Source organism: Thunnus maccoyii, chromosome 3 (assembly GCF_910596095.1).
Source record: "Thunnus maccoyii chromosome 3, fThuMac1.1, whole genome shotgun sequence".
In the NCBI taxonomy this organism is placed as follows: Eukaryota; Metazoa; Chordata; class Actinopteri; order Scombriformes; family Scombridae; genus Thunnus; species Thunnus maccoyii.
Genome location: NC_056535.1, coordinates 14,284,589 through 14,298,024, shown reverse-complemented (window position 1 = coordinate 14,298,024; position 13,436 = coordinate 14,284,589). Strand labels below are relative to the sequence as shown.

The 13,436-nt window shown below is 39.1% G+C and overlaps 1 protein-coding gene across 1 annotated transcript in view; it reads right to left on the bottom strand.

Annotated features, from left to right (window-relative positions):
- Positions 1-8,918, bottom strand: part of mapkapk2a (MAPK activated protein kinase 2a) — a 32,823-nt gene extending 23,905 nt beyond the window's left edge. Inside the window, exon 1 of the mRNA XM_042405669.1 lies at positions 8,072-8,918. Coding sequence (XP_042261603.1) covers positions 8,072-8,290 — 219 coding nt within the window. The 5' untranslated portion in view covers positions 8,291-8,918. The remainder of the gene's footprint in view (positions 1-8,071) is intronic.
- Between the last annotated feature and the right edge of the window lie 4,518 nt (positions 8,919-13,436).

Sequence of the window (13,436 nt, the reverse complement as noted above, 5' to 3'; positions counted from 1 at the left end):
TGTGTGAAAAAAATTGCTTTGTGTTTGGTGTGTACACACCATAACACCTAGCCAGTCAAAGTGGCTCTCTAGTCCAACCCAGACAAGTGTGACAATCAGAGTGACAACTATTAGGGCACCAGTATACTCAATCAGAACTGCTTGTCGGATAGTCAAATAATTATATATTATTGCCACAGCTATAGACAATATTGTCCTGTCTACAGAAATGAAAATGTTTTACTTTAAAATTGGTGCGCTGATACAAAAACTAATTTTCCATTACAGGGGACAATGACTGATAAATGATTTTTTAAAGCGGGGGATTGCAGATAAAAAGAATCTTGTTCTTGTTTATGTAGCTAATCAGTAACATAGTGGAATAAAGAGAAGGTTCTTTTCCAGCAATAAACAAGACTTCTTAGAGATGAAGCTCTCATGAGGGTGGAGTCTGCCAGGAGTAGAGAAATAACTTCAAGAGAACCTCTTCCTTCCTCTCCCTCCCCCTCCCTCCTTTTCCTTCCTTTCTCTCACCATCTCATGATTGAAGCATGGGCCTAGCTCTTCCTCTGTATCTCTGTGTTAACCTTTAATCAGAGATGCTGAAAGTGTGAATGCTGAATTCAGCAGGATTCTTCTGTTCCACAGTGGTCAAAGAGGAAATTTCAGAAATCCACACCCCATAAATGAGAAAAAGACCCAACTGGAACTGGCCAGTGGTTCCAGTTCCTCTTTTCTCAACCACCTTTTGACAGGTGTGTTTACTTCACTGCAGTCACTTCCACATCTTTCCAAGTTTCAGGAAGTGTAACTTTAAATGACTCACGAAATGTGATATAAAATATTTAGTAATCATCACTGTGTTCCTTTCCAGATGACGTAAAACTACACTTAAGGGGTCAGTGGTGAATCCTACTGTTTACCAAGACTAGATTTTTTTAAAACATTTTGTAGGCCATCACTTCAACATGAGTTTGCTTGTAGGTTTGTAGGCCGTTGAATGTGTTTACGTGTACAGTACCCTGGTTGATGTCAGCTTATGGCAAAAAGTTGATCTTCCACATCATGTAAACAAGAAACACAGGGGCGCCCGGAAGCCTAATGGTTAATGCAGGGTTCAGACTACACAATATCAGCCTGATAATAACCCAACCAGAAAGACTTACATCACATCATTCAACAAGCTGAGGCGAAAGAGGAAGGATATTGTTGGTGCTGCTCATGCTGCTAGACGGAACTGTGAAACATAGGAAAAGGTTCATGGCGCTATGGCAACCAGACAGCTAGTGTTCCCTGTCTCTCTCTACTGACTGTCAACTAAAGGCAAAAAAAAACACCCAAAAAATCTTTAAAAAGAAGAAAAAAAAAACTGTTTCCTTAATTGAGGTAAGGAATGAAAGGAAATTGGTTTATTTAATCGAAAATAATTAAATTGAAAAATTTAAAAATAACAGTGAAATAGATAAGTCAAAGTTTCTAAATCTGAACAGCAGACTGTTCATACAGTTCATACACGTGTGAGGTAAAAAGCACTCTGCTTGCCTGCAGTCATTTTATTTAGAGTTCAATGGATCAATAGTCTTTATAGTCATTATTCTTTTTTTTTGGAGATATATATGCAATAAATTATAATGGCCATTTGTCATGCGATACTTGTTTAGTGTAAGTAACTAAATTGCAGCCAACTACCAACACACAACACTATACCATTTCATAATAATAAATCATCTGTTTCACTTGTTCATCGATATCAAGCTCAATTGTTTTTTCCCTGATATTGGATCAACGTACATGCACAGTCACCAACCAACATGTTTCTGCGATGAAAAAGAGAAGCTCACCTTTACCATGTTTTTCTTTATTCCACCAACACCTTACCAGGCTAATGCTACGTATACACTCTGAGAGCAAGAGATAGAGAATTTTAATTTAATGAATTATAATAAATTACCCTGCCCTGAACCCAAAAATCTAGACAACTAAACAACCCAATGTATTCTCCAAGTTCATGCCTTTGGCCATGTTCAGGCCGACAGTTGCTTAACATCAAAAATTCCAGCCTTGTTTATTTCAATAAAGTTGCTGTGTTGGCATACTGGGATGTCCCAACGCTGATGGTTGCCACAAAAAAAAAAAGGCAGTGCTGTCTCATAAACCACATACACTGCTCAAATTTTGCCACACTTGTGTGTTGTATTCAGGTGCCAATTCGAGGTAGAATACGTTGTAACATGAACAGCATAATTTACCACGCAGACAAAAATGATCAAAGTTCGTGCTAAGTTTTGGCATTTAGGAAGCTCACACATTAATGAATATATCACTCAAACTGAACTTCGTGAAGTTATTTAATTTTCTTACTTGTCGCCTGTAGCAACAAGCCCTCACCAACACAGGCCTTTGTTTTTTTTGTTTTTTTTTAACATCGCTATTTTCGTTCAGAATGTGGCCTTAACCTTATTGCTCCAAATAACCTGGTTTCTTGTGTGCATATAAATGTAGTGACTGTAAGACGATACCTGCAGATGCTTCACACCCTTTGAGAGTGTGTGTGACAGAACACATTAAAGCCAGACCAATCAACCCAGAAGGACACATAGCTTTGCCTCTGACAAAAGCAACAAAGTAATAGCTATTGATTCCATGCGACAGGTTATATTAAGCACAATGCATTCATGTAGTAAAACGTATATATAAACATATATACATATAAACACTTACACAGGAATTGTAAGACTTGAAAGTCTCTCCATCTCTCTGCTACAGTCTTTCCCACAGAAACACACACAAAGTAACAGATTATTCAGCTGCACCTGTCTTTTGAACAAAACTTGGCTCCAGACAAGTAAAAGTTCTACAAGGTAATGTCACCTTGGACCAGGCAGGCAGATTCCTATTCCTGGCATCTACCACAAACCTAATGAATACAATAAATGACATGAGGCTGAGTCAACTGCAGTCAGTTCAAGGGAACAACAAGGACATTAGTTCATTCAGCATGGCGTCAGTCTATTTGGCTACAGCGTGTCTTACAACACCATGAGGTTGGCATATTACAGGCCAAGACCAATGAACATTTAGGTTTTTTGTATCTATTGTTAAAAGTGTACTTTACACAGGGACTATCTCCAGCTCTGATATTAGAAAAGGAACTCACTTACAGCCCATTGTTCCTCACACAGGATTGATGTTTTACCAAATGGTGCGCAAATTTTCATATTTCTCATTGAAAAACATATTAAAATGATAATGGTGTGATTTTTGCAGAGATCTATACCAAACAAAGATGTTTTCTTAAGTCTGTAGAATATGATGTGTGGGCCAGGACATGCCTGCAGCACAACAATATTTAATTTAAAATGGTATTTTGACACACATTTCGCATTCAACAAATATTGTGCCTCCTGCGCTTTGAAAATTGCAGTAGGCCATATTACAATTTCGATAAAATTTCGATTAATTGTTCAGCCCTATTTTTAGGTTAGGATTCCTTCAGTGTTCATTGTTCACAAGGTTTTTACCAGGAGCCAATTTCCTATAGGAGCCTATTATCCACAGAGATCTCCTCCTCTCCAAACAAACAGACCCGGTGATTAAAACTGGTAAAAACACTGAATAAAGCAGTTTTCATGTGATTGGAAACATTGTGGATAATGTAAGTACACAACTAAACAAAATATATAACATAGGTCCAGTTGTTTTTAGACATTATAATACTGGAAAGTTACATATTATACTTTTCAGAGGCATGACTGACAACATAGACCAGATTGACAAGACAAACGAGTTCTAAAATAAGATTCCACATCAATAAATCGGCATGAAAATCAGCTCACAATAACAAAAAACCATGTGTCTATTTTGTTTGCCGGAAAGAAGCAGAAACCCACTTATAGTGAAGTTGGCAAACCCTGCAAATCTGTGGCCTCATTACCTATCCTGCCTACTCATGTGGCTGATGAGCACATACACGCAAACAAGCAGTGAGTGACAGTTTAGCTTTTGCTTTCATGACGTGGGCTCCACTCAACTGGATGCAAGCCACCTTACATCAATAGAGTGAGAAGCAACAAACAAACAAAAAACAGTAAGAAAGTAGTTTTTTCTATTTCTCTCTCCTTTCTTTCTTTTTTCTTTTTCCCGCTCTTTTTGGCAATTTGAGGGTTAACTTTCATTATCATTTAATGATCATGACCTGGATTGGTCATGACAGAGAGTTGACTAACTCATTGACATATTCAGATGTGCCCCTGACGCATGTTTGATCCAGATCACTGTGCCAGTCAGGGGAATTAGTCATGTCACCCACAGTGATGGCTCAGTATAAATACAATTATGAAACAGGTGGAAATCTTTGTTCCTTTGTAAAGTGCAAACCTTTCCTGTGGGAAAGCAAGGAAACTACTGGTTGTATAGTAGCCCTGAATAGTCCAGACGTTTGAGCTTGGCTGAATAGCAGTACAATCTTAGTTTTTTTGATATCTGAAAAGGATTTAAACAGACATGTTTGGATGTTTCATTGCTTGCCTGATGAAGACCTTGAAGGTCAAAATGTTGCATTGTTAAATTTTTGAAAGTTTACAATATCTAGTGTGGAGATTACCTTTGTTTTTTCTTTGTATGCTGTCTGAAAAAAAAAAAAATCACTCGATATTTTCTATATAGCGCACTATGTTTATTGCCCACCATTTTATTTTAGAGTTTTAATTATGTTTGCGTGAATTTATCCACTATATAGTGCCCTCACAGATGGAGCGAAAACAAAAAGAAGTGTCTGTGGCACGTACACTTTGTGTCATCACTGACTCTAAACCTGTCAGTGATGACACAAAATGACAACAAGTCCTCAATTTATTGCTCACTGTTGAGTGTCTATTACGCAGGGAATGAGTGAGTGAATGAAGGAGTGATTTCAGACAAAGTCCATGTTTATCTGAAATTATGACTTGATCTTACACTGGATACAAACACCTTCGGTAACAAACTGCAACTTTCTACAGACTAAAGCATTAATGGTGTCTCACAAAGTTCAAGGAATAGCAGAAGATTTGATAAAGGCGCAACAATTTCATGGAGAGGAAGGTAAATCTCTTTGTTTAATAATACTAGTGCAGTGCCCGTTCAAAACGTGCCTGTTCAGCACGGGCTGATTGTTTGGCCTCAGTGTTGCTGCCTCAACGTGTAGAAAAATTAATACTGTTGATGTGAGGTATGAATGAGTGTTTACACCAACAACATGACAGAAAGAAACACTATTGTACACATATGGTAAATACTGTAATAGTGAATCTTTTCTCATTTCAAGTATAATGAGGGCTGCATTTAAAAATAAAGTACATAACAGATCTTTTGAAAAAATGTACATCCTCAAAGTGGATCGAGCATATTGGGCTCTTAGATTGTTTATTTTCTGTGGCTTCAGTTGGGATGATTTGAGTTGGTATATTTGCTCAAAAGATTTGTGTTTATATTTATATTTGTGCTTACAAACTGGTTTTGAACTGCCCGTGGGAAGTAGCCTTAGAGTCTGTCCATTTTTGATTAAAAGCTCTGTTTTCAATGTCTGCGTTTCATTTTTTTAGAGCACGCCATGTGAAAAAACTTTTCTCGAGCTGAGCTGATACTAAAAGGTGATGTGAAAACACTGCAGACCGCTGATTGGTCAGTCATTTATCTCATTCACGAGCTTTCTGTTTCAGAGAGAGCTTTCCACTGATCCCTCTCTCTGGGCTTTATTGGCAGGAAAGCGTTGAGAACAATGTTAATATTTATATTAATTATATATACACAGTATCTACTGTGCCTGTATTTGTGTATCTGTGTGTACGTGTATGTGCGTGTGTGAATGCATGCATGTGCTGTGTGTGTGTCTAGGTCATTCACTGACCCTCAGGTTGTGGCATGTTGATACATACTGAGCAGAAAGATATGCCCCGTCTCCTTTTCCTGGGAGTATTTTTAATTTTGAGAGGTCTTTAAGCTCTTTGAAATCTAAAATTACAAAGTTGAACTTGTTAGAGTAAATGGTCCTTATTTCATTGAATGTTTTACATTGTAGGAGGACGTAGTAGTCTAGTAGTCTCTCTCTTGCTGCCGTGCTTGAAACACAGCATTCACACATGAGGAAAAAATGACACAGATTTGTCCTGTTGTTCGTTTGTATTTACTGCTGCATTAGTTGAATGTAATGAATGAAGGAAACGTAGAAATGCAGAGGAGGAAAATGAAACAGAAACTAAGAGCGTCTTTCTCGACAGTAAATCATCTGTTGAGTGTTTAATGGTTGTTTATTTGTGTTTTAGAACATAACCGCCTGTCATTCCTGTCTGTCATTCATGGGCTTTCTCTCTCTCTCTCTCTCTCAGAGAAAGCTTTCCACCGCTGTCTCTCCTCACCAGCGTTGTCTCTCTGTCACTCGCTCACCCTCTCTCTCATCTTTTCTCGTCTTTTTCATAATGAGTCGGGAAGCCAACAACAAACCCCTAACTTCTAACGCTATCAAACGGAGAGAGATGTCATCCCCTCAACTCTCTGATGGCAGGGCTGTACAGCTCTGATCTTTCACACTCCACTTCGCTGCTGCAGAGCGGAGCGGCTCGCTGATAACTTGTTTATTCAAAGTTTATTAATATTGATTGTATCACACGTCCAAATTGCACCAAATTCGACACTGCACTTCAATGCACCCGCCAAGTGTAAAGTAGATCGGCTGCATGGTTTTCGAGATATGTAAAGGACATATATACATACACACAGACAAACAGAGATGCCTTCCTTTAGTGGAGAGATTTATACTTGGCTTGGCAAGAAATAATCTTATGGCTCAACAACATACAACACAACCTGAAACCAAACAGGCTTGAATAAAAGCGTGTGTGTTTACGTTTAATAAACGTACACACTTGAGTGCAGGAAGCTGTGACCTGGTTATTTAAACTGAGTTTCAGTTTGAACCACCACACAGGATGTTTCCAGACTCTGATTCACTTGGGGAAGATTTTCAGTAATAGAATTTTGAACAACCTTCACACTATGGTCCTTTTTATAATGATAAAGAAAATGAATTAGACTACAATAACACATGGCTTCACTGGCTCATGTTTCAGTCACCTTTGTGTGGATAGCTGTTGTGAAGTTTGTCCTTTATCAATCATTGACCGATACAAAAAGTGATCTCCACAGGTAGTTCCTGATTCAGCAGCGTCAAATTACAGCCTAGCTTTAGCATTTTCTAATTTACAGGTTACATGAGCGTTCCAAACTTTAAATCCAGACAACAAACAGAGAGACAATACTATCTGCTGATATTTGCCTATCGGTTTTATCGTGTAATAGTGATAGTTGGTGAATGTGGGTGATATGCAAAACAGTTACAGTACGAAATGCAAAAAACATTTTAGCCAATTGAGAAACCGTGTCAACATCTTTACTGTTTACAACACTCTGTGGCACCTGAGACAAGAAGCGGCGTATCACAGCTGAGGTGGAGGTGTACCTCTCAACTCAAAACATGAGGAATTCCCATTAAATCATCACCTGCCTGATCAGTGAACATCTTGTAGTTTTTCAGAACAAGTATAATCACAGCCAGTGATGATAAACATTTAAAATGCCAAGGGTCACCACCATGACCCTCACAAGGCAATAAATCATAACAAAGAAGTGACTTGTTTTATGTAAATAATGAGCAAGAAAACAAGCAAATACTCACATATAAAATGATAGAAACCATGACTTTTAAAATGACTTAAAAGATAAATCAGTTGTCAAAACTGTTGCTGATTAATTTTCTATTAATTAACTGACTGTCTCAGCTCTATTCATTCAATTCATATTTGTGAGAGCCTCAAATTGGTGAGCTGAGCTGAGATGGTTTGGACTTTCCCCACCACCATTGCAAGTGGTGACAGCTCCAGAACCCTCAGCTGGAGGGGAGCCACAAAAACATTCAGTTCAGTTTCATCATTTAAAAACAAGGGGCCCCATTTTTTATTCAGGAAAAAAACGGATTTTTCCTGGCTGTGCCTCAGTGCTGCACTGACGTTAACATTCCTGATTTCTGCCCAGTTCATCTGCCAAAACATTAACTTACCTTCAGTGCATACTTATCTCCAGTCTTCTTCTGAAAGATTTCGAGCACCTTGCCATTGATACCCAGCCCCAACACCTGGCTGGTCACCTTGTAGTCGTCCGTGATGGCGTTTTTCTTGATCTGTAAGTTGGGTCTGGTGTTGAAGGGGAGGAACTGGCCGGTGGGGTTCTGCTGCCCTGCCGGGTTGGGAAACAGCGGCTGGTTCTGTGCGTTGGACATGTTGTTGGTCTGGGCTGAGAAATGAACAACCCCTCAACAATACTCCTCTGTCCTTTTCCCTTATAAGTTAATACAGATTGAGTCCTCTTCCTGGGTTAGCTGGCCTTTGACAAACTGTTCACCATGTAGCAACCAGGCCCGAGGAAAAACCGGCGGTGGCCCTTATCTGACGTTACAGGTTAACAAAGTCACTTGGTTAGCTGATAAAATGCGAACTTAGCTAGCTGTTAGCATGCTAGCTCGATCCTATTCTTGACCTGTGATTTTCGGCTAATAACTCAGCTATCGGTTAGCTTATCCATCTCCGGTGGTGTCCGCCGTCCACCGGTTCCTCAAAGAGAGCACTTCAGTAACTTTAAAACATCCCATAAATCGGTTACAGGGTTGTGTCTTTTCTAATCGCTAAAACCTAAAACCTCGCGAGAGAAGTTTGGGAAAAAAACGACAAAAAACACTCAACGAAAGACAAGACAACAGAGGAGGGAAAAAAAGTCCGATACCAGTAGCCTAGCACGCCAAACACAGTTCACTTTCCGATAGACACCCAGCCAGAGCAGGTTTTACTGCTGACGTCATGCTCGGAATTTTTTTCAGCGCTTAAAGGAGAAGTGATGTCTTCATGGTAACCCCAACCCTTGATTTGTACGGCAACTCATGAGGATCAACACGTCTGGTTCGGCGTTCGCATTAATATGACAAATTTGTAAGTCTTTAGGCGACAGAAAATACCTTGTTAACACGTCCGTTTTATACGTTTTAAGGCGTTTAAAATTGAGTGCTACCAATTCATCAGTTTCTGAGGGGAAATCCCAAAATCATTGCAAGAGAGAAAACAATTCCCCACTCAACCTACCTTGTATGAACTGCGGTTAAGTAATTATATTGATTTACGGTAACAGTATTAACATCTGGATTTTTGTAGGCTGCTGGATACTTATTGAGAAGAATGTAGCTTATACAATACAAACAATATATACAATATCATACTTGTATACAATATCATGTGACGTTTTCGCCCACTAGATGACAGTACTAGAGTACAAATGGCAACCCGTTGAATGTTGAGTAGATTTGGGGGGAAGGCAAGCCATTGATTTCGAAGTAAATTGGTTAAGATTCTGATCAATAATGACATTTTTAGTGCAGCCGATATTTACATTGTGACTAATTTAACTTTTGTCCTGTCATGAAAAGACTTTTAGGAATCACAGTTTTTCTGTTTAAAACACCTAAGATATCAAAAGGTATTAAAATTCATTCACTGAATTGCAGTTCTTATGACTAGTATATTTCTATAGAAAACAATAAATGAATCCAAATTACAATAAATTCAGGGTTACGTATTACAAATTAATTATTTTCTATAGGTTTACTAACCACTAAAATCATACATTCTGTGCTAAATACAATGTATCTTATCTGTATTTACAATTATTCTGCACTCTATTTATATGCCACTAGCCCATATGTGTGTTTAACAGTTGACGTTAGCATATATTAGCTAGTTTAGTTTAGTTTAACAATAGTTCATAAAATTACAATTTGGCATATTTAAACGAAATCAACAGCAACTACCAACAGTCAACGTCCATAAAACCTTAACTAATGTTTTGTCACAGGTTAGATTGTCAAAACTAGAAAAATAGGAGCTATGTTAGCATTAGTGACGGTTGTGTCCACTAGTATATAGTTAACATCACACACAGTTACCTCAAACAGTGTAACAAAGCCACCCACCCACCTGTACAAAAAATGAAAACGAACAGTGATTGTGCTGGTCTTCAGTGGCTTTATTGATATTCTCTTTTCTGAATGTTAAGTGCCAATTTAAGAACAGCGCAAGCCTACATCTTATATGAATGGGGATATCTGTAAAGATACAAAATAAAGTGAATATACTGTATATATATAATATTTTATATATAATATTTTTTCAATTCAAAATCAATCTTTAATGATGCAGAGGCGACCATTAATCATTAATTTACAACCTACATTATTAAACCCTAAATGCATATCTGTCTGACCGATTGATTCACCCTGTCCCAAATACTAAATCACAGATGCATATAAGACCAACGAGCCCCCAGGAAGAGCAGGGGCTTTGAAGCCAATTTGACATAGTAACTGAATCATGTAAATACAACGTCACGTGATGCTATTTGGCCCAAAAAGACTTTTCCCCATAGTCTTACATTGTGAAAGAGACGTCTGTAAATCAGCGGATAAAGTTTTCTGAGCGTCACAACCCCCACAAAATGATTCGTTTCACTATCAGAATTTGATCCATTTCGAAAGTCTGGAAAAGCCGCACGATTGAATCGTTTTATCCCCAATCAAGTTAGCCGGAGGGCTAAACCATGGATGTATAAAGAGAACTGGATACAGCGTCGGAGGCGGGGCCCTGCTCATTCTTATGAAAGTTGCTCAATGGCACATGAAGCCAAAAAAAATCGACTTCCCGGTATGAAAGCACCCGGATCTTCCGCATTGTGCGGCCCATAGAGCATGCGCACTAGTGACTTTCGCTGGCCAAGTCGGCTACTTCCGGTTTAGCCCTCCAGCTAACTTGAATGGGGATAAAACAATTCAATCATGAGGCTCTTCTAGGCTTTTGAAATGTGATCGGACCAAACAGATTTAATTCTGATAGTGAGACAAGTCATTTCGCAGGGGTTGTGATGCTCAGAAAAAATTATCCGCTGATTTACAGACGTCTCTTTCACAATGTAAGTCTATGGGAAAAAGTCTTTTTGGGCCAGTGTGCATCACGTGATGTTGTAATTACATGGTTTGGCTCCTAGGTCAAATTGGCTTCAAAGCCTGGCGCTCTTCCTGTATCCAGTTCTCTTTATACATCCATGGGCTAAACCGGAATTTATCCGTCTCGGCTGGCGTAGGTCTCTACTGAACATGCTCCATGGACACATTGGGCCCATAGAGCATGTGCAGTATGTTTTCATCTGGGCATTTCTTTACAGCGTGAAGTAGCTTTTTTGGCTTCATGCGCCACTGAACAACTTCCATAGGAATGAACAGGGCCCCACCTCCAGCGCTGTATCCAGTTCTCTTTATACACCCATGAAGACCAGGCGGTTAGATCTGGGTCTGAAAAGTGAAGCCTATGCAGAAGTGACTTAAACCTGCATTCTCCCTAATGGCCAGCAGGGGGCGACTCCACTGGCTCCAAAAAGAAGTCTGATTATATAATCTGTGATAATCGGCACTAACTGCTGGAGCGTCTCAAACTGGGCCCTGGTGGTGATGTAGTAACCTCCGCTGTCCAGTTTGCGAATTTTATAGTGTTTGATGTGGTCAAACACGTCAGGCATGTTTGATTTATTACCTCAGTAAACACTTTCCTAATGAGGTTATGGTCTCAATCACTAGTTTCTTCAATACAGCATGATGTTCATTTTGTAAACTATAGTTCCATTTAGAGTAAAATAGATGATAAAGCAGGGGTATGCTTTAGAGTGGGCTATATTGTGATTGACAAGACGCTACCACAGCGATAATGTTCTCATCCAAATATGGTCATTTCTGGCTCCAAAAATCCAATATGGTGACAGTCAAAACTCAAGGCTTCAAAACGAGATTCCACAAACCAATGGGTGACATCGTGGTGGCTACATCTATTATTTTTTTACAGTCAATGTATAAGACACGTGATAGGTACGAAGCCCAAACGTACCCACTAGCAAAAGCCCACATGACCATAACGTAGGCATACATACAGCCCAACACAGCCCCTTTGTCAAAAAGAGGTGGGTATATTGACGCTAACCAATAGCATGGAAGCCTTAATGGTCCAAACATCTTAAGACATTCAAAATGGACTTGTTAACAGGGTATTTTCTGTCATCTTAAGAAGTACAAATTTGAGATATTAATGTGAAGGCCAAACTAGACGTACTGGTCCCTACTGCATTCCATACTGATGGTATGCCACTAGTGGTTCAGCGACATATGCCGGCATTTACCAAACCCTAGAGTGGTATGCCGCTCATGTTCCACCGGCACATACCGGTTCCTAACGTCAGGTGCCACTTGAAAGTGGTAGGCCACAGTCAGACTCACACCATTGTTAGAGTATGTGCAATGCTTTTGAAATGACAGTAATTTCGTATATCCTTGATGTACCCAAGGCTAATATTAGAGCTAGCCTTAGCTAATATGGTTAATGTTAGCCAAGCCACCATAGCCAGTCTGACTAGTTCATAACAGAACTGACCAAATAATACTTGTATTGTTTTTGGCATGTTTGATTTATTAGTGGAACATGATCACACATTACATCATATAAAACTCCATGTCTTGGAGCATTAACCAGACATACTTATGGCATATTATTTATTATTCTCCATAAATACTGACTAACTAAATACTGAATGACTAACAGGTTGCTATCATTGCGGCATAAACCGTTTTCCGGAATAGATATGATTGGCACAGACGTCAGGGTATTTTCTTACTATGATCTATCTTCGAATAGTTTGAAATGACAATGTGTGTATATACTGATTACACTTGATGTAGTTTTAGTGTTAATTACTGTAAATCCAGTGGCATATGCCATTTTCTACTGACATAACGTTACCACTCTTGATCCTGCGGCATGAGCCATGAACACAAGCGGGATCAGCATATGCCACTGAACCACTAGCGGCATACCATCAGCCACTTTTTGATCTTAACGTCACTCACTGCAAGCGAGTGCAGAGTCATGTGCTGCAATGCTGAATCAAGTGCGCATGTGCAAGAGTATCGTAAATCTAGGGTTACCATCTAGACACGACCAGAAGTACGACAGAGGATTTGCGTAACAGACAGACTGGATCATGAAGCACAAACTGAGGGCACATGAGACAAAAGACAGGTCATTATGATATGATTACTTTTATTGTACTTTCAGTATATTCGTTTTTCTATTTCTTGTTATTCATTTTTTGCAAGTTGGTCTTAATATCAGCTCTACAGGCCTTATAACTAGGAAATTCTACTCCCCAAATGGGTGACTTAAAAAGCAGACTAACCCCCTGCTTTTCTGAAGAGATCCACTTGTACTGTTTTGATAGTAAAAGAGATAGGGACAAAAATAGACTCAGTAATCTCTAACCAGAGTCCTATGAGGTATACCTCAAGG